Raw genomic sequence first — 20,253 nt, 5'->3', positions numbered from 1 at the left:
AATTTTTTATTTATTTTTTAAATTATATTTCTATGATAATTTTCGAGACCTACTAAATTTTAATATCTTTGTAAGATTTTTTCGCCTGGTTGGAGGGTCATGAACTTGTAACTCTTCTAATCTTCAGAGTGTCTGTGAGACTCAGTTGTGTCTTCTTCAGTGTAGTTATTCTGAAAGGCAAAAGGGATTTGGTGAAATGTCTAACAGATCCTAACAGAGTAGCCCAGCGGATAGTCAGGGATAGTCAGACCAAAATAATTAATAACGACCAAATTATGAGTCCATACCCCGTAGACCACATGAAGTCATAGAAATATATTAAAATCTAGTACATCTCATTAAAAAAAAATTCTATAGATTTAGACAGTGAACTTATGTTAGCAGAATATTTGGGCGAGAGGAAGGGTTCCAAATTCCAAGGGGGAGGGTGCGAATCGAACCCACTCGGTCATATTTTTATAACAAAGAAAATTTTAGCAAATTAATTATGAGATGGATCAAATCTACCAAGATTCACCAAACGCTTATACTTTTCATTGATTTCAGGTTACTTCCGGTCATTTCTTTTGTTTTATTTTCCGTAAATCTATGGTTGAAGTTTAAAAAACACACACAAAATTTAAAAACTTGTAACCGTGGCTGATTAAAAGCGATCTGTGAGAAGTGAATACCGTGGGTCAGTTGGGATCCAGCAATCATTCCATCCGCCACGCTATTTTTTTAATCCAATTTTACGGATAATGATGTTTTTGTTTTAAAGAAAATTCAGATAACGGTAGACACCCTTAAAAACCGTTCACCGCAGCTTTTTATTCCTGGTATCAAATTTCAAGATGTTCCCTTTATGATCAATGGTAAATGTTATAGAAGTTATATGTAATTTGACAAATGACATGCTTCTCCTCGTTAATTTTTAAGGACAGTCAAAGATGATGACCTCGGGGCGAATCCAGTGGAAATCATTGCGTCTAACGGTGTAAATACACCAAATCCTACGGGTTAGCAGTTCGTGCAGTGACCGTGTCAGACGGAAGTGCCAGTTAATTATAATTCAAGCCCTATCCGACTATTGTTGGCCGGCTTCCGTCACGGCTACACGTCACCATGGCGTAAATTATTCGACATCGTCCGATCCATTTGAGGCTGTTTTTACCGTGGAAAACCACCTTGCGGTCGGGTCCGATTCTCGAAAAATCCGACCGCTACCATAATCGTCTTTTGACCGAGAAAACCGTGGTTATTTCGTTTACCCTTTTCGCCCGGGTTAGGCCGCTTAATCACCATTCAAATTAAAAAGTACGAAACAAGTTCAAAGTCGGTTTTCACGCTTCATAAAACAGAACTCGCATAAAACCAAGAATATTTTACGATTAGTGTACTATTTTATTTGTACCTTTTTTCTCCATTTTGACACTCGTTCTGAATGATCGATTTTATTTGAACTACATTTAAGGCAATTTTACTTGCCATATCGATAGTTTAAAATTCTTCTCAGCATGCAATTCTCTAATCAGTTCCATTTTATAACCCATTTTGTAAAGCTTAAAACTTAATGACTGTAACATTATAAATACCTCGGTTTTAGTTAATTTCGAAATCAATGCGATTCTCTAATTTAATTTGTTAGGGCATACATTTCCATAGTTTGGTCATTTACCATCAATCCTGCCCGTCTAGTACACTGGATTTGTCAGTCAAGCGTGTTTTGGTACTTTACAAACTTGTATGATTTAAACAATTAATGGCTTAAAAATTTTACATAAATTAACGGCGATGAACATTGTGTCAATGTCAACAAATACCATTTAAACCCCTTAGCCATCTTGTTTTTGGAATGATGAATTTGATAGTCGTTTTAGTCGTTACAACCACCCAATATAAAAAAAAATGATACAATGCTAGAAAATTTTAGAATAAAAAATGGATTTATACAATGTACAATTATATAAATTCATTTTTTAATCTAACATTTTCTAGCATTGTACAATTTTTTTAATCTAAAATTTTCTAGCATTGTATAAATTTATTTATTTTTTTCACATCCTACATGTATTGGTTAAATTTAAACAATGTTTGTGAACCCCAGGCCCTGAAGATGATCTCAATGAAGATCGAAACGTTGGCAAGATGTGTCGTGTTGAGAGTGTCCGAGTGCCTACTCTCAACACGACAGACATCTGCACGGAAAACTAACACTTTGAGCCCTGAAGATGATCTCAATAAAGATCGAAACGTTGGCACGATAAAGAAAACGTTTTTCTAAAACCTACGTCACAGACCGCACCTCACGATATCCAAATAATCAATCATTGGCTAACGGTCACTAAACACCACAGATTTAAAGTTATTGTTGTAAGTCTGCGATTGGATGAACTTCATGTTGAAGTGATCGACACTGGTAAAATAAAATGAAGTAATGTGATTATAATGTTTGTTTTTTTAATTAGATGGTGAACGAGGTTATTTGAAAGTTTTAGTGAGCGAGACAAGGCGGACCAAGAAGTTCAGAAACAATGAAGCGTCAAAAACACCGTGTCATATAATTCCACCAATTTAACATTTAAGATTCTATTGTTTAATACTATCCAGTTAGCTCGGGAAGCATTTACTCTGTCTGAAATACTCGTATTTAGTATCTAAAAGAACAAAATAGTGAGACAAGGCGGACCTAGGTGGTTGGAATAATGAAGGGTCAAGGATGACAAGTGATTTCTGTCGATTTAACATCAAAAAATCTATAGTTTAACCTTATTCAGCGCACATACTTTGACAAAAATCTGGTGTCCGCAATATGAACAATCAAACTAGCGAGACGAGGCGGGCCAAGGTGGTCTTCAAGATAATGAAGCGTCCTCACCGCTAAAACATTTCTACCGACATAACATAAAAGATTCTGTAGCTTGTAATTTTTTTGTCAACTCTGGTTGCACATACTCTGTCTGAAATGACGGTGTCTGGAGTATGAACGATCCAAGTAGCGAGACGAGGCGGATCAAATCGGACGGAGATAATGAAAAGTCAAGAACGACAAGACATTTCTGTCGATTTAACATCAAAGATTCTATAGGTTAATCTTATCCGGCCAGCTCGGAGAGCATTTATTCTGTCTGAAATACTCGTGTGTAGTATCTCAAAAATCGAAATAGCGAGACAAGGCGGACCAAGGTGATCAGAGATAAAGAAGCGTCAAGAACGACAAGACATTTCTGTCGACTTAACATCAAAGATTCTATAGGTTAATCTTATCCGGCCAGCTCAGAGAGCATTTATTCTGTCTGGAATACTCGTGTGTAGTATCTGAAAACTCGAAATAGCGAGGCAAGGCGGACCAAGATGGTTGGAGATAAAGAAGCGTTAAACGCCAATTGTAGCTATATAACATAAAAGATTCTGTAGCTTAGTCTTATCTGTCAAGCCGAGTCTCATACTCAGTCTGAAGTTCTGCTGTCTGGTGTTTGAAGGATCCAAGTAGCGAGACAAGGCGGACCACGATGGCCGGAGACAATGAAGAGTCAAAAACGCCATGTCCTATAGCGAACCAAGGTCGCCGGAGAGTAGCGTCCTCAACGTCAAACATTTCTACCGACTTAGCATAAAAGATTCTGTAACTTATGATAATTTTATCTGTCAATTCTGGACGCACATATTCTGCCTGCAATTTTGGTGCCGGGAAGGAATATGACGGATCAAACTAGCGGGGCAAGGCGGGCCAAGGAGTTCGGAGATAATGAAACGTTAAAAGCCCCATGGCATGTAATTCTACCAACTTAGCATGAAACATCCAGTAGTTTAATCTTATGAAATGCTGGTTTAGAAGAAAACGAGACTAGGTGATCCATGCTGAATGAACCAGAATGACGGCGATGAGCAATACAACACCCCCAAACCTCATGCCTTTGCAGACTTAAAATCGCCAAATCCACGTTTATAAATCTAGTCGATTATTGAATAATCCACTTATCTTTTTTGATTAGTAAAAGTTATACGTAAATTGACTAGTTTTCGTAGTCCGATTAACCAAATAATATCTTCCATTAATTAATCTGTATTTAAGGTATTGGTTCAGATAAAAAAGTCAGTGTCACAAGCGAGATTCGAACCTATGACCTTCGGTTAAATCACCGCTGCTCTACCCCTTGAGCTATCACCTTTTTATCTCAACCAATAACTTAAATACAGATTAATTAATTGAAAGATATATGTATTGTTTTATGAAAACTTGTTTTAAGAATAGTGATTCTCAGTATTATCTAGGAATTTGTAGGTCAGCAATTGGATGGAGTATATTTATTGTTTGTAATATTGGTAAAATTTTGTTCCTTGTCATGTTTCACAGTGGCTTTTCAATTTCCGAAACCTATATACTATTTAAAAGGCTTAGTATTTCTAATTATAATTATTTAAAAGCCATCAATCTTAGTTAAGTTTTAATTGTCAAGTAAATTTTACTATGTGTTTATGTATGTATTAATATCTAGTATATATCAAGATGAAAGTATTGTTCTATTCCCGCCATTCCGGGACGATGTTGTCCTGTTTATGACGTGGAATCATAGAGAACTCCGTTATGAAATTATCTCTCCGCGTTACAGCTTTAAAATAACGGAGGAATGTTCGTTCTCGCAGCAAGAAGAATGTGGTTTCGCCGTAAAAAAAAATAGAACTACGTGTAAAAAAATGGAATAAAAGTCAAAGTTCAACAATTTTTACTCAGATGCTTCCGATCACGAATGGAAACCGATTTGTATTACAAGTGCCGTTGTGAAAAACTTCGTGCGTAGTCGGGGATTTTTTTTTTTTTTTTTTTTTGAAAAGTTAAGTTTGAAATTACAGCTTTATAGTATGTATTTAACTAATTCATTAACCCCTTTTCCAATCAATTTAAATAACTTTCTGTAAAGTTAGAAAAAGGGTTACAGTACTATTGGTGATGCATATGCATTTAGTAGTCATATTTGACTGTATTAATGATTTTAATTAATTATATATTGTTATGTAAGGTTTTAGTCGAGATGAAAAAGCTAATGTCGGGAACAGGATTCGAACCCATGACCTTGTCACGATAGCTCAAGGGGTTAGAGAACGGCGTATTGAGCCGAAGGTCGTAGGTTCGGATCCTGCTCCTGATAATAGCTTTTTCATCTCGACTAATACCTTACATAGTAGTATATAATTAATTAAAATTATTGATAATGTATACAAGTCTTAATTTTTTTTTTTTTTTTTTTTTTTGTCAAGGTTGTACTTCGGGCGAGATTTATTTTAATGATATCACCATCTGACTTTTTAAGACACTTATATTAAAAATTTCGGATACTTATCACCACAACATTATCCACGCAAGAATGGCACAATTACACAGAAGACAAACGCTTTGAGCCCTGAAGATGATCTCAATAAAGATCGAAACGTTGGCACGATAAAGAAAATGTTTTTCTGAAACCTACATCACACCAGACCGCATCTCACGATTTCTGAATATTGTCCACTAAAACAAAACTTTGATTGATTTATTTCCATAAAAATATACAATTTGTTTCTCTTTATAAAATATTGGACTGAGCACAACTTAACTGATAACATGGGGGCCGTGAGTATAATAACTTCAAAGGGTTTTCCTGAATTAAAATTATCTCATTATACTATTTATTCTATTCACAACTTTGCGCTTTTTGATTAATTCAGTTTCAACTTGAAATTCCATTTATCAAGTGACCTTTGGAAGTGCAGCTCCGAGAGAGGGCCAGATGATCCAATAAATTTTAACCTGAATTTCAATTAATTAATCTTTATGTAAGGTATTGGTAACAAAAAATCAGTCTGACGAGCTGGATTCGAACCCACGATCTTCGGCAAAAAGGAGGGAAAATTCGAAAGGTTGGTTGAGATGGGAGGTTGGTGTCCGAGTGGATCGAAGTCACGATAGCTCAAGTGGATCGAGCAGCGGCGTATTAAGCCGAAGGTCGTGGGTTCGAATCTCGCTCGTCACACTGACTTTTTTATCTCAACCAATACTTTACATAAAGATTAATTAATTGAAAGATGTTATTTGGTCAATCAGACCATGAAGTCTAATGAATTTAATCCGACTGAATATACCCTAGATTTGCGTCTAACAGTATATAGTTATATTCATCCGCCTGTCCTCGCTTTGTTGGAGTGTCAGACTCATATTATTATCATTTAGATGGTTATTACTAAACTTTGGTCAGTTTATTAATGACGGTCCAAAACAACGACTTGCTTGTACTTGTGCACTACAAGTGTATCATAACTAGATTTCATAATTATATAAATTTTAAGGACATCACCTACCACCCAAACATGGCCGATTGTTGAATATTTAACATTTTGCATGTCTGTCTGGTTTATGACGTTTAAAACATTTAAACTAAGGGAAATTTCAACAAATTGGTACTTTAAATTACAGATTTACCTTACGGAACTTTCTCCTTTATGTATGATTTTAAGACTTTAATAATATAAATTAACTTTTATTAGAATAATTCAGTTATTAATTTCAACCAAATGGACAGTGTTAAAGAAAAAACTCGATACTTCTTGAAGTCCGTGGATGATGGCCCGGTAGCTTGGGCGGTTCGGATCATCTCGGTCCGCCTTTCCTCGCTATGTTCAGCCTATCGGCAGATCTTTCAGGCTCGTCATTTTAACAATTGCAGTTAATGTATAATGTGATCCTTCCAAGGGTGTGTGTCCTTTTTGCAATTACTTCGCAATTCAAAAATGACAAGGGGGACAATCTATAAAAATCTATCAATCATAGTCATCATCGTATACTTGAAGAGCAACGTTCCAAAAAATAAATCCAAAATTTAAATTACCAATTCCATTAAATTTCATCAACTGATGTGTAAAGTTTTGAATAATAACGGACTAAATTTATAATAATTTAAGAAATAGTGGGTGTCGTAAAGATTTGTAGAAATGAGATCTGTGGGCGATAAACTTGTACTTTGGTCGTCTCTGATCATTCTGGACCGCCTAGTCTCGCTGGTTTATCAGCACAAAATTTTTTAACTAGCAAACATGTGCATCTAGGGTTAATAAGATAAAATTAAGGTACAGAATCTTTGATGTCGATAGAATTCTAGGTCGTGGCACTTTTTTCAACAATCTGAGAAAATGATTGAATTCGCTCTCATTGCATAATGCCAGCTTAATATAAGAGATTATGTAGTTCATCATATTGTATCATCTAGGTAAACGGGCACTAGGTGAAGCCTTTCTTTGAAAAGCCATGACCGACCACTTTGATCCGCCTAGTCTAGCTGTCTTAACCTCCATGTAGATGTAGATGTAGATGTAATATTCGGGGTGTAATATACTGCGCCCTTTAAGAGCTATTGTAGCCCCCGTTCTCTGCCTAAAGCACATCGGTGAGTCCTATTTCATCAAGAAACTTGATTAATAGGCCCGGTTTCAGTGGTGGAAGCTCTTCTATGGTCACATTATACATCCCAAAACATTTCCTCCTGCGGGCTAGTGTATCTCCGCAGTTTGTTAGTAGATGTGTTGGTGTCTCTTCTGCCTCCTTGCAGAGTCTGCATTTGCCATCTTGGATTGTTCCAATTTTCTTTAAGTGTCCATTTAATCTGCAGTGTCCTATTAGGAATCCTGTTAGGATTCGCAATCTGTTCTTGCTTCCTTTGACACATTCTGTGATTTCTTTCCTACCAAAATTGGTTAGAAGATTCTTGGATTGGCTATGTCCAATGAGTGAATTCCAAAGTTCCCTCATTTTCTTTTTGTCCTTCTGTCTGAGATATTCGTTAATAGTGTGGATTCCTATGCCACAGAAGGGTTCAGGTCCTATCAGCGGTGTCTGCTTACTCGTTGCAATCTACTCCCATGTGTCCTGGGACCTAGCAAAGGCTGACTTGATTCTGCATACCTAAAATATTTAGTTTGATTTTGCAGTTCAGCACCATCCTTGAACTAATGGTGTTTGAGCTTAGTGCTTTGACGGCTGCTTGGCTATCTGACATGCTAGCTATATTCTTGTTTTGGTACCCTTTGCTTAGGTTGAATTGGGTACATCTTTCGATTGCATGGATCTCAGCTTGGAAGATACTGGTGTATTTTCCCATGGGTTCTGAGTATTTGGTTCCAGGTCCAAATACTCCTGTCCCTGTGCCTTCATACACTGGCATTTCACACAGAGCATGTGCTGTCCGAGCTGACGGGGAAAGATTAAGCTACAGAATCGTTGATGTTAAACCAGCAAATCAATTGATCGTTGATTGTCTTGACGTTTGATTGCCACTGACCACTTTGGGCAGCCTAGTCTCGCTGTCTTAACCTCCAAACGCTGGCATTTCACACAGAGCAGGTGCTGTCCATGATGACCGGGTAAGATTAAAGCTACAAAATCTTTGATGTTTAGCCATCAAATTAATTCATCTTTTATTACTATACCATAAAATTTTATTATATCAGAAGGAAAATTGGTTCGAAATTCCGCTTGGCTTACCAGGTAAGCATATAAATGTCCATCTGCGCTTGATGGAAGAGGAAACAATTCGTTGAAAACTGATTGAACCGAGTGCGGGATCCGTCCAAGTAGCCGAAGCAGTTGATTGATCGGAAGCCATTACATTCTTTGAAGAGTCAGTATGGGCCGGCATTACCGATTATTTACGCCGAGTGGCTCCTTTCGGCGACGTGGTCTTTCACCGTTTCTTCCACGTTGCCTCGCCGCCCTTGAATCCGTTGAATCCGTTCCGCCCTTTCAATTTCGACATCAACCCCGGCATACCGAGTGGGTGTCGCCTATGACGACGATGAGAAAGAGGAAAAAATCATAAATCTAATAATAGAAAATTTTATTGTTCGACGGAAGTGGGGATCTGGAAGGTTCACCGAAGCGGTGATGTGAAAAACCGACAAGATCTCCTGAACGTACAATGACATTGCAAGATGTACAGCGCATTTCAAGCTTGAAGCCCTCTCAAAAGAAAATAATATAAAATAGAACGTTTGTACGGAAATTACTTATTTTTATCCGACTCGGATTAGCCCTTTGCCTTTGTGCCAGTCTATGCTTGTTGAGAGCGTTCAATCTCGCTATTTTTCACGTTCTAATTTGTTTATCGAGCATAGTTTTGGAGCATATCAATTAAACAAATTAAAAAGCTAATATATCTAGAATTGCTTAAGCTCAGGACCATGAACAGAAACCACTCAGAAAAGGAAGCCGTTGGCACATCAGTATGATGAGATCGATGAGCTCCATATTAGGAATTCGATGTCGGCCAGGAGGACGTCGCTGGACAATCTTCATTTTCCTGCGAAGATTATTAGGTCAACTGGTAGATGAAAGATTTTTGACAAAGGGATTCGGGCTAAGGGATAGTTCAAGTTGGATCGTAATTTGCGTCAGGATTGGTCTAAACGAGTAGACCAGGGGTGCTCAAACTTGAACTGCTGGCGATCTACCTCAATATTTTTAGACTACTTACGATCGACTCTGAGAGGCTGCAAGTGTGTGTGATGCAGGGTTGTCGTACATACACGATACACCCTACCTACCTAGGTAGGGTGTACCGTAGCATATATAGATATTAGCTTTCTGCACAATATAGGTACATTATTTTAGTCAAGGTTTGGGTTAGGTTTAGTTAGGTTCTTCTCTACAATATCAATGAAAAAACTCATAGTTATTCAAAATTGCGAGTTTATTGGTTGTTACAAAACAAAAGAGTTACATATGGTGTTAAACTTNCGAACGTCAACCAGTGAATTACCTTCTCAAAATGGATGACGATCTCTTGTGCTACTCTTCTGTTTATTTACATATTAAAAGCAAAAAATCGAAGAGGAAATGGTGTAAGAAGTGGCTCCTGAACAGAAGCCGTAATACCCACATCAATTTGATGAAAGATCTTTCCCTTGAACCCGCTGATTAGAGGAACTATCTAAGGATGGATGAAACGTCTTATTTATTCATTATATGTAGTGTTCTATTGACTAAATTACTTCTTTCAATTATTTAATCTTTTTTGTAAGGTTTTGGTTGAAATTAAAAAGCTAGTGCCACGAGCGGGATCTGAATCCATGGCGGACACCAAAAAATGGCAAAAAGAGAGAAAATTCTAAAGGTTGTAGGTTGAGATGGGGAGTTGGTGCCCGAGTGGATCGAACTATGGAAGTCAGGATAGCTCAAGTGGTTAGCGCAGCGGCGTTTTTAGCCGAATGTCGTGGATTCGAATCCCCTCGTGGCACTATTTTTTTCATTTCAACCAAAACCTTACAAAAAAAAAGATTAACGTCTTATTTATATTTACTCCAGCTTGTTACCCCCTTGATTGAAAACAAAAAACAGTCATGAGAGAAATCATCACTACTTGAAAGGTTGGCAACCACATTACGATTTCTCTCTACAGGGATGAACTACAAAGAACTTAAGTTCTCTAGGAAGTTTTCTTTAAATTTCTTAGGAGTGATCGTGAATGCCCACTTTTAAGAGTTTGTGAGGATGGGCTCAAAATTTTTTGCGTAGGGAGCCCAAAAGAATAGATGAAGGAAGGATGAATGAAAAAATATACTTTAAATTTATGCTATTCTGTATTTTTAAATTATAGTGTGGATTATAAATAAGCACATAGAAGCTGTTTTCTTGAAATTGAAATTTTACTGGTATTGAGGAGCGTATCTTACGGTTCTGACAGCTGGTTTGGGGTTGTAGACGTAGACCGGGCCCTGGAGCGGCTCCACGTCGGTGTATGTAACGCTAGCTACATAGCCTGTGGCAGGAGATTCGCTTTTGTAGTTTTCACTTTCCTTGTTGTCTTTCATGTCGTCCGCGGGTGTGGGGAGAGCGACAGTCTTGAAGACCGGGAAGAAAGGCTTCTTGGGCTGTTCGGTCTCCTTCTTGGGCTGTGCTTCGAGGGGTGCAGTCGTGTACTCGACCTTCTGCAAACGTCCGTCCGGCAAGTAGACGTGGTAGACGCCCGTGTCCGAGCCCTGAGCGTCCTTCAGCTTGGCCATCACGTCGGAAGTCACCTGTTCGACGCTCACCTCCTCGACGACACGAGGGGCGGTGAAGAAGAAGAACGCCTTTTCGTTGGCGAGGGCGACGGTTGCCAAGCAAAGAAGTGCTACTACGGATTTCATCGTGATACTGATAATTCGAAAAGAAAACGAACAACTTATATACTCAGACGTCCCCTTGGCCGATATCGGCGTCTGAATAACAAACGATTCGTCTTATCGATCAGTATGCGAACAACCGGGGTAAATTGCGTAAATATTATGCGCAAATCCTTCCTCATAAAGGCCATTGCGACACGGTATATAAAACAATACAATGAAACATATTTCATTTTTGTTTTGTCCAATATATTCATCTAAAAGTAAAACTACCAAAATCTAAAAAGTCATTTACGACTGGATGAATCTTCCTCAAAGATTACACTATAAATTGTTTAAATTTAGGGAAAAAAATCGTCGTTATAGCTTTCTAAATAATAAAGGATGATTAATTGTTTTGTCGTAATAAAATTTTATCTTTATTTTTGAAATTCTATTGTTAAGAAATAACATATTTTTGCTTATGTGCATAAGACCTTTGCGAACAATAAGCAGTTGGCTGGTTGACACTAATCTATTAATTAATAAAAATAACATGCTTTATTTAACTTTAATTAGGAATTTGCTTAGTCAAAAAGAAGCTATATAAAAGCATATCCTGGATATCCTCAGCATGAGAGTTTTGCTATAATAATAATAATTACTAAAAATAATACAGAAGAAAACTACCGTAAAGATGCGACTCTATATTTCGTAAAATTATACTATAATATTACGTCTAATTACAAATTAAATTGAATTGACATGGCATAAATATTGAAATAATATTATTTTTATGTAAGGTTCTGATTGAGATAAAAAAGTCAGTGTCGCAAGAGAATCGAGGTCACGATAGCTGAAGTGGTAGAGCAGCGGCTTATTTAGACGAACATCGTGGGTTCGAATCCCGCTCGTGACACTGACTTTCTATCTCAACCAAAACCTTACATACAAAGAATAATTAATTGAAAGAAGTAATTTGGTCCATGAACCACTAAAACATACATTGATTGAAAAACTAGGCAAACTAACAAAATATATCGTATAAAAATGTTTAATATGATCAGCAATAATATAACACAATATAAAAATTAATAATTAACTTCATTAACTAAATATCTGAAACGCCAAGCATAATTTACAAGATCGAAACCCTCTACAGCAGAACTCTTCCCGACGTACAATACTATTCTCATCTTGAAAATTAAATTTGATAGTGGCTCTTCAAGAGATACACCTTTTAACGTAGGACCGAAGTCGCAACGGTATTTTTCGAAAAGATTCCACCAACTACCTCAAAAAGATTTTTTTTAACAACCTCAATCGCATGAGATTTGGTAAATCTACAAGCTGGAAGACTAAGAGTTCTTATCAGATGAAATGTAGAATCAACGTGAAAACGAAAAGAACATCCACATTCGTACCAAGAAAAAGCATATACGATGCTCGTCAAAAAAAAAATTTAAAAATTTAAAAAAAGTCATGGACTTATGAACCCACGTTTACAAAAAAGCTCATATTTTCAAGTTTTTAAAATAATTATATTTATTTTTTAAATTATATTCTTATGATAATGTATGAGATCAACTATATTTTACTATGTTTTTAAGATAGTGAGATTATTCGTGCTGCAGGGTCAGGGACGTATGAACCCACGATTACAAAAACGTTTTATGTGAGCTCATATTTTCATAGTTTTGTAACATTTTATTTAATTTGTAAATTATATCACAATGATAATTTATGAGAGCTACTATACTTAAACATGTTTGTGAGATAGTGAGATTTTATCGTGTGGTCTGGAGGGTCATGAATATGTATGAACCCATGTTTACAAAAAAAATTATATGATCTCATTTTCATAGTTTTGTAAAATTGAATTTATTTTTCAAATTATATTGCCATGATAATTTTCGAGACCTATTTTATTTTAATATGTTTGTAAGATAGTAAGGTTTTTTCGTCTGCTCTGGAGGGTCATGAATTTGTATGAACCCATGTTTACAAAAAAAATTATATGATCTCATATTTTCATAGTTTTGTAAAATTGAATTTATTTTTTAAATTATGTTGCCATGATAATTTACAAGACCTTCTTTATTTTAGTATGTTTGTAAGATAGTAAGATTTTTTCGTTTCGTCTGGAGGGTCATAAACTTGTACGAAACCATTTTTACAAAAAAGTTTTAAATGAGCTCGTATTTTCATAGTTTTTTTTTTAATTTTATTTATTTTTTAAATTGTATCCACGTGATAATTTATGAGATCTACTATATTTTAGTATGTTTGTAAGATAGTAAGATTTTTCTTTTCGTCTGGAGGGTCATAAACTTGTATGAAACCATGTTTACAAAAAAGTTTTATATGAGCTAATATTTTCATAGTTTTTTTGTTTTATTTATTTTTTAAATTGTATTCACGTGATAATTTATGAGATCTACTATATTTTAGTATGTTTGTAAGATTTTTCGTTTCGTCTGGAGGGTCATAAACTTGTATGAAACTATGTTTACAAAAAAGTTTTATATGAGCTCATATTTCCAGTTTTTTTAATTTTATTTATTTTTTAAATTGTATCCACGTGATAATTTATGAGATCTACTATATTTTAGTATGTTTGTAAGATAGTAAGATTTTTCGTTTCGTCTGGAGGGTCATAAACTTGTATGAAACCATGTTTACAAAAAAGTTTTAAATGAGCTCATATTTTCATAGTTTTTTTTTTATTTTATTTACTTTTTAAATTATATCCACGTGATAATTTATGAGATCTACTATATTTTCATATGTATTTAAGATGGTGAGATTTTTCGTGTGGTCTGCAGAGTCATGAACTTGTAACTCTTCTAATCTTTAGTGTGTCTATGAGACTCAGTTGTGTCTTCTTCAGTGTGTTTATTCTCACAGACACAAGGAGTTTATAGTCAGATCAAAATAATTGGTAACGACCAAATTATAAGTTCATACCTCGTATACCACATGAAGACATAGAAATATATATTTTTTTTAAACTGACCACCTGGTTTTGTCACAGACCTGTGCTAGGGTCTCATTTTTTAGAAACCTACGCTGAACAAGATGGCTTTTTTAAATGTTTTTCTAGGTTCTGTCAGTCATAAGTAAATTAAACTTATTAAATTCACTAGTTTCGTGGTCCGCTTGACCAATTAATATCTTACAATTAATTAAAGTTTTCAGTTGAGATCAAAAAGTCAATGGCACGAGCGGGATTCGAACCCACGATCTTCGGTTTGATACGCCGCTGCTCTACCACTTGAGCTATCGTGATCTCGACCCACTCGGACACAGTAAATTAAACATTCGGGAACATTTTGATTTTTTACTTTTTACGAAAACTTCATGTTGAGCTGTGGAGCCAGGAAATCGTCCTCAAGCCGCGCCCTATAGCAATCGATAGGAAAATTTTAATAAGCTTTCAATCGACCTTCAACTATTTTTCCCAACCGTTTTCGAGTTGTTCGCGATTTTTGGACAAAAATCGTGGTTTTTACGTGCTCGTGGAAAAAACCCGATTATTCTATCTCCCGATTTTCAAGAATGCTTTAATTTTGAACCAGGAAAAGTAGAAACATTTACTTTGGCTTCGAGTCTACCACATTAGCCTTGCTTCAAACGTATTTTGATTGATTTTTTGGAATTGGGGGATGAGTTAAAAATTTAAGGGGTGGCGATGGGAGTCGAACCCACGATCCCGGGGACTACGATAGCAAACTTTTTTTTAACGAGAGTATATCATCTACGAGGTTATATGAAACCCTCTGATAAAAAAATACATTTACAAAAACATTCGTTTATCGTATTTGAAGTCAGTGCCGCTGGATTCGAACCCGGAACTTTTACCTTACAAGTAATGAGCCCCTTGTCAACACCCTAACGTTGCAGTCTCTTCCACCCCCTGAAAAAAAATTGACAACAGGATTTCTTAATACTTTTAGAGTTCACTATAAATATGTACCCTAAATGTACGTGCATCGGATGTTTCCTTACCGATCGCCATCTTATCTGATTTATTTGTTTCGTATAAAGTTTTGCAATTTTTCCATTTAAACACATTATTAAATCGCAGGCTGGATTGAAAACGGTGGTGGGATGTAGTTTGCCGACCCATTAGTTTGAGGTTTAAACTTCCAGGATTAAATGCAGTACATTTATTGATAATAAATTAAAAAATGTAAGATAATATATAATATTATACGGGGACCGCGGTAGCCGAGTGGTTAGCGTGAGAGACTCTCGGCTCATAGACGCCGCAGTCGTGGGTTCGATTCCCACCGTCGCCTCTGGCCCTTTTTTCACGATAACCCCCCCCCCCAAATTAGAACCCACATACAAAAATTCGTCACCATGGTTAATATGCATAGATCATAAGGCAAAAAAAAAATATATTATTATTATAGTAGGTTGTATCTGAGTTTGTCTCGTTAAACGTAATTTTTGTTTTAAAACCCCAGGTACTATTGTACGAGATTTTAGATATTATCATTTTTTTATTATTATATTCAGAATTGACTTTTAGAAGTCATTCATCAGGCACGCATACCACGATGGGTTTTTGCTCTCTTTGTGGCTGCATTCTTGGAAAAAGATATGGCGAACGCGAAGTCGCCGGTGCGAGTTAACGCGGACCGGTGAGCCAACGCGACTGCAAGTGTAAAGACGCTCGCCGACCCGAGACCGCCTGAAGAAGACAAAGTGCTGTTGTTGGTATTTGACCGTTTCCATTTCTCCGGATGGATGCCGACCGGTTCGAACGCCGCCAATTACCGCACCTCCGGCTCGGGCCGAGGTATATTCGTTATCGTGGCAGCCAGCCGTGTGAACGGAGAAAGGCCGAAAGAGAGAAAAGAAATAGAAGAAGAAGAACGAGAAGAGTTAATGAATCAAAGGCTAAAACTGTTTTCTCACCGTTAGCTTCCTCCTCGGAATCGTCAGCCTTCCACTTTTTCTCCCAGATCATTGTTATCCTCCTGCTTTACATTTGCATTCTTATTACTTAAAACACACCCAAATAAATCAAAATAAAACACTAAATTTTTGTAAGAAAACTGATATACTAATCACCTTTTGTGCTTGTGAAAGTACCAATATTAGCAATTGCGGAATATTGAACTGAGATTTCCTTTTGAGATTTGCCTGAAGTTTTCTCTTCCAACATCAATTTTGGTCCGCCTATACACGCTAGTTTCTGCCGCACGGAAGTATTCCGGCATTCCACAACTAACGAAGAATCCCACTATGTTAAAATTTATAAATATAAATTTCAAATTTGCCAATTAGACGTTAATAGGTCGCTCCAAATCATCTTGGATCGCAACGTCTCGCCCTTTTCTCTGTCAGGCGCGTTTTCGCATTTCGCCACCAACAAAGACATGACCTTAAAATTTATAAAGACAAATCTCATCTTTTCAGGTTCAGGTAATTTTTCTTTTTGGTATTTGTTAATTATCCTAGTATTTTTCTTTTGGTGTTTTCCTGGGTGTAAACAACACAAAAAAATTATATATAGAAGTATTATTAAACTTGACGTTTCGGACTGAATTCCTCTAATAATAAATAATAAGTAACTACTGAACGTATTGAATTTGTAATATACTGGGTGATCAGCTCGTCGTTAAAAAAATAATAATATTGGGTTGTCCGGAAAATAATGCAGGATTTTGGTATTAAACAAAAAAAAAGAAACTAGTTACTTTAAAGCAATGTTCTTTAATCAAAATAATTTCCNATTCATACAAATGAGTAATCCTGTAAACGTAAACAGAATATTTTATATAGATTTTTTTTAATGAAAACTTAAAATCCTGCATTATTTTCCGGACAACCCAATAATAAAAATTGTGGAGTAGAATGCCGGAAACCTCCTGGTTTTATCTCAATCCATTCAAAAGTTAAGATTTTTTAGTGTTTATTTAAGAAAATCACGTTTCTTTACATAAAACTGATTTTTCTCCATTCTAGCGTAATTTTTTTCAACTTTTGACCCCGCTTGTTTTGAGTCGTATACGCTTTTCAGCAATTCACCATCAACAAACCAAACCCAACATCCCAATATTTGTAGATAATAATCAAAACTGTCTGTATGTTCAAGCATCATTGTCCCTGTAGTCTCGCTGGTTTTGGTCGTCAGACGGCTTATCAGAATTTCACCAACAAAAATAAACCCGCCTTGTTAAAAAGCATGAATGGGAATATATTTTTAACCATTATATTGCGTGGTCCGATTGACCAAATAGCTTCTTTCAATTAATTAATATTTTTGTAAGGTATTGGTTGAAATAAAAAAGCTAGTGTCACGAGCGGGATTCGAACCCACGCCCTTCGGCTAAAACGCCGCTGCTACAGCTCAAGTGGAAGAGCAGGTATTAGCCGAAGGTCGTGGGTTCGAATCCCTTCGTGACACTAGGTTTTTCATTTCAACCGATACCTTACGTAAAGATTAATATATTTTTAACATTTATCTGTAGTTCATTTATTTCTTGTCTCACTGGTTCGGCTCACTACTCAAATCCACAGAAGATGGTGAAATTCCGAAACGCTCTGACATTACAGAAAGAATGATCACGAAGGTCAGAAACGGCCGAAATAGTGATTAAACTCAGTCGATGTGTACTAGAATAGTTTACGTTTTATCATTTCAACAGACTTTGTTTATTTAACACCAATAATAAGCTAGGATCAAATACGGCGCATTGAACCTATCCCTAACGGTGCGCCGAGTTCGTGTAAATAATTGAATATCCGAGGTGTCTTTGTTTCATCCTTGTGGCATCCGCTTGCATGTGAAAACGGGAAGCACATCCGTTGACTTCCGTGAACACCGGTCTCATGATGTACTTCGAGATAGTGCAGATGATCTAGAACAATCGACCTTAAGATACGACAGAGTAACAGACCGATATCAGCTAAAGTACGGTGAAAGCGTTTCGTAATCCCAAAAACATACTAAAACAATTCGGAATCTCCGAAAGAAAAAGTTTCCAGTCAATCCGAGTTGACCGGTTGTCACCTCTGCAACAAGCGAGTAACAACGTGCCTCCAGGGGGAGTAACATCAACAGTCACGGACTGAGATAAACAATGGGACTTTTTTCCCTCGGGTCGCCGTTATCGGACTCTCCTCGCTCGAGAACCGCTACCTCCAGCTTCTGAAATTACAGCCGACGCTTTTTATTTAGTATGACAGCGATTTAGTTCAAGTTTCAACAAAACGTCTGACTCAGCATATCCCTTATTATTTCCCATATCTTTTCATCTTTATGAATGTCTTGTCCTCAGAAAATGAAATCCGGTTTGTTGCTACTTTTGAATTATGAAATAGGTTACCAATTAAAAATTAAATTCTTTTCAATTAATTAATCATTGATTGAGGTTTTGGTTGAAATAAAAAAGTCAGCGTCACAAACGGGATTCGAACTCAAGACCTTCGGCTAAATACGCCGCTGCTCTACCACTTGACCTATCGTCACTTCGATCCACTCGGATACCAACTTCCCATCAAAACCTCACCTTTTGAATTTTCCCTCCTTTTTGCCATTTTTCAATTCAGTTCAAGTGGTAGAGCAGCGGCGTATTTAGCCGAAGGTCATGTGTTCGAATCCCGCTTGTGACGCTGACTTTTTATCTCAACCAAAACATTAATTAAAGAATAATTAATTTAAAAGAATTTATTTGGTCAAGCGGACCACGAAACCTAATAAATGTTAAAAAATTAAACTAAAAGTATGTTTGCAAAAAAATTTTAAGATTGTTAATTTCATGTTCTGAAATAATCTCACATGATTTAATTAAAATAAAAATTAATTCGGATTATGAAAACTGTTAATCGTTAACGTGAAATCTATTTATCCCTGCATTAATTATTAACGAATAATAAAATAAGATGTGCAATATTGTATTACATTAAATTTGAATTGGGTGGTTTATGTATGAAAAGATTCATTTGTGGTTTTTTAATAAAATACTAGTTACTTATATTTACTTGCTCGCTTCCGGAATTTCTACCTATCATCAGCATCTATACTTCGTGAACAGAAAAACATTTCCTTTATCGTGCCAACGTTTCGAGCTTCATTGAGATCATCTTCAGAACCTGGGATTTATCAACATTGTTTAAATTATACATTATTTATATTAGAATGTTGATAAATCCCAGTCCCTGAAGATGATCTCAATAAAGATCGAAACGTTGGCACGATAAAGGAAATGTATTTCTTAAATCTACGTCACACCAGACCGCATCTCACGACCTCCAAATAATTATTAATTAACGGTCACTAAACACCACACAGTAATAATAATATTTCATTTGACCATTATTATAAATAACCCTTTTAAAAACCTAAGTATTTACATCAATGGAATATCCGTCTGCTTGGTGTTGAGATTACTGATAAAATATCGATGAAAGATAACACACTAGCCAATAAAATATAATAATATTCTATGTGTTTTATAACTTAATTAGAAAGTAAAAGAAAACAAAAAAATAAAATATTCTGGTGGATAACAAGATAGATTTAGGTTTACCATTAATTAAGTAAAAATTTCTTCTAATAAATTCAAAATTGAACTCCTGTACCAGTTACCAGCGGTAAAACCAGGAGTGAAGAGCGAATTTTATTAGCTGCAGGATTTTTAACTAATAATTATTATCGTTATTATATTTTAAAAGAAATGACCATCTTGTATTTTTAATTTAGGTTTATTAATATACGTTTTTGTTTATTTCCAACTAATATGTGAAAAAAATTAAAGATAGATTGTCCTATTGTTTTTTTGTTTTTTTTTTAAATGTGGAATTTATTTAAACGATTTTTTTTTAATCTAAAAATCTAATTTTTCGTGAATTTGTAAGATATTTTTAAATCGAAATCTATCTTGTTCTGTGTCCACCAGAATATTTTTTTTTCTTTTATGCATTTTTTCAAATTAATTAGTCAGAAATCGTGAGATGCGGTCTGGTGTGATGTAGGTTTCAGAAAAACATTTTCTTTATCGTGCCAACGATTCGATCTTTATTGAGATCATCTTCAGGGCCTGGAATTTACAAACATTGTTTACATTTAACAAATACATTTAGGATGTGGAAAAGTGAATTTATACAATGCAAAATATAGACATTTTTGTATAAGGCGTAAAAATGTCT

The 20,253-nt window shown here is 35.8% G+C and overlaps 2 protein-coding genes across 2 annotated transcripts in view; one reads left to right on the top strand and one right to left on the bottom strand.

Annotated features, from left to right (window-relative positions):
• Positions 1-20,253, top strand: part of LOC106661324 — a 75,044-nt gene that overhangs the window by 9,044 nt on the left and 45,747 nt on the right. The gene's annotated exons all lie outside the window — the stretch shown is intronic.
• On the bottom strand, positions 10,585-11,246 carry LOC106661325. The gene has a single exon (XM_014384626.2). The coding sequence runs from the start codon at positions 11,131-11,133 to the stop codon at positions 10,651-10,653; it is 483 nt and encodes a 160-aa protein (XP_014240112.1). The 5' UTR covers positions 11,134-11,246; the 3' UTR covers positions 10,585-10,650.

Source organism: Cimex lectularius, unplaced genomic scaffold (genome assembly GCF_000648675.2).
Source record: "Cimex lectularius strain Harlan isolate CLEC.00 unplaced genomic scaffold, Clec_2.1 scaffold20, whole genome shotgun sequence".
NCBI classification, from domain to species: Eukaryota; Metazoa; Arthropoda; class Insecta; order Hemiptera; family Cimicidae; genus Cimex; species Cimex lectularius.
The sequence above is the reverse complement of the archived record's forward strand: the minus strand, read 5'-3'. Positions and strand labels throughout refer to the sequence as shown.

What these genes read in the sequence shown, in the direction of transcription:
- LOC106661325 (XM_014384626.2), bottom strand. Translation starts at nt 11,133, where the DNA reads ATGAAATCCGTAGTAGCACTTCTTTGCTTGGCAACCGTCGCCCTCGCC.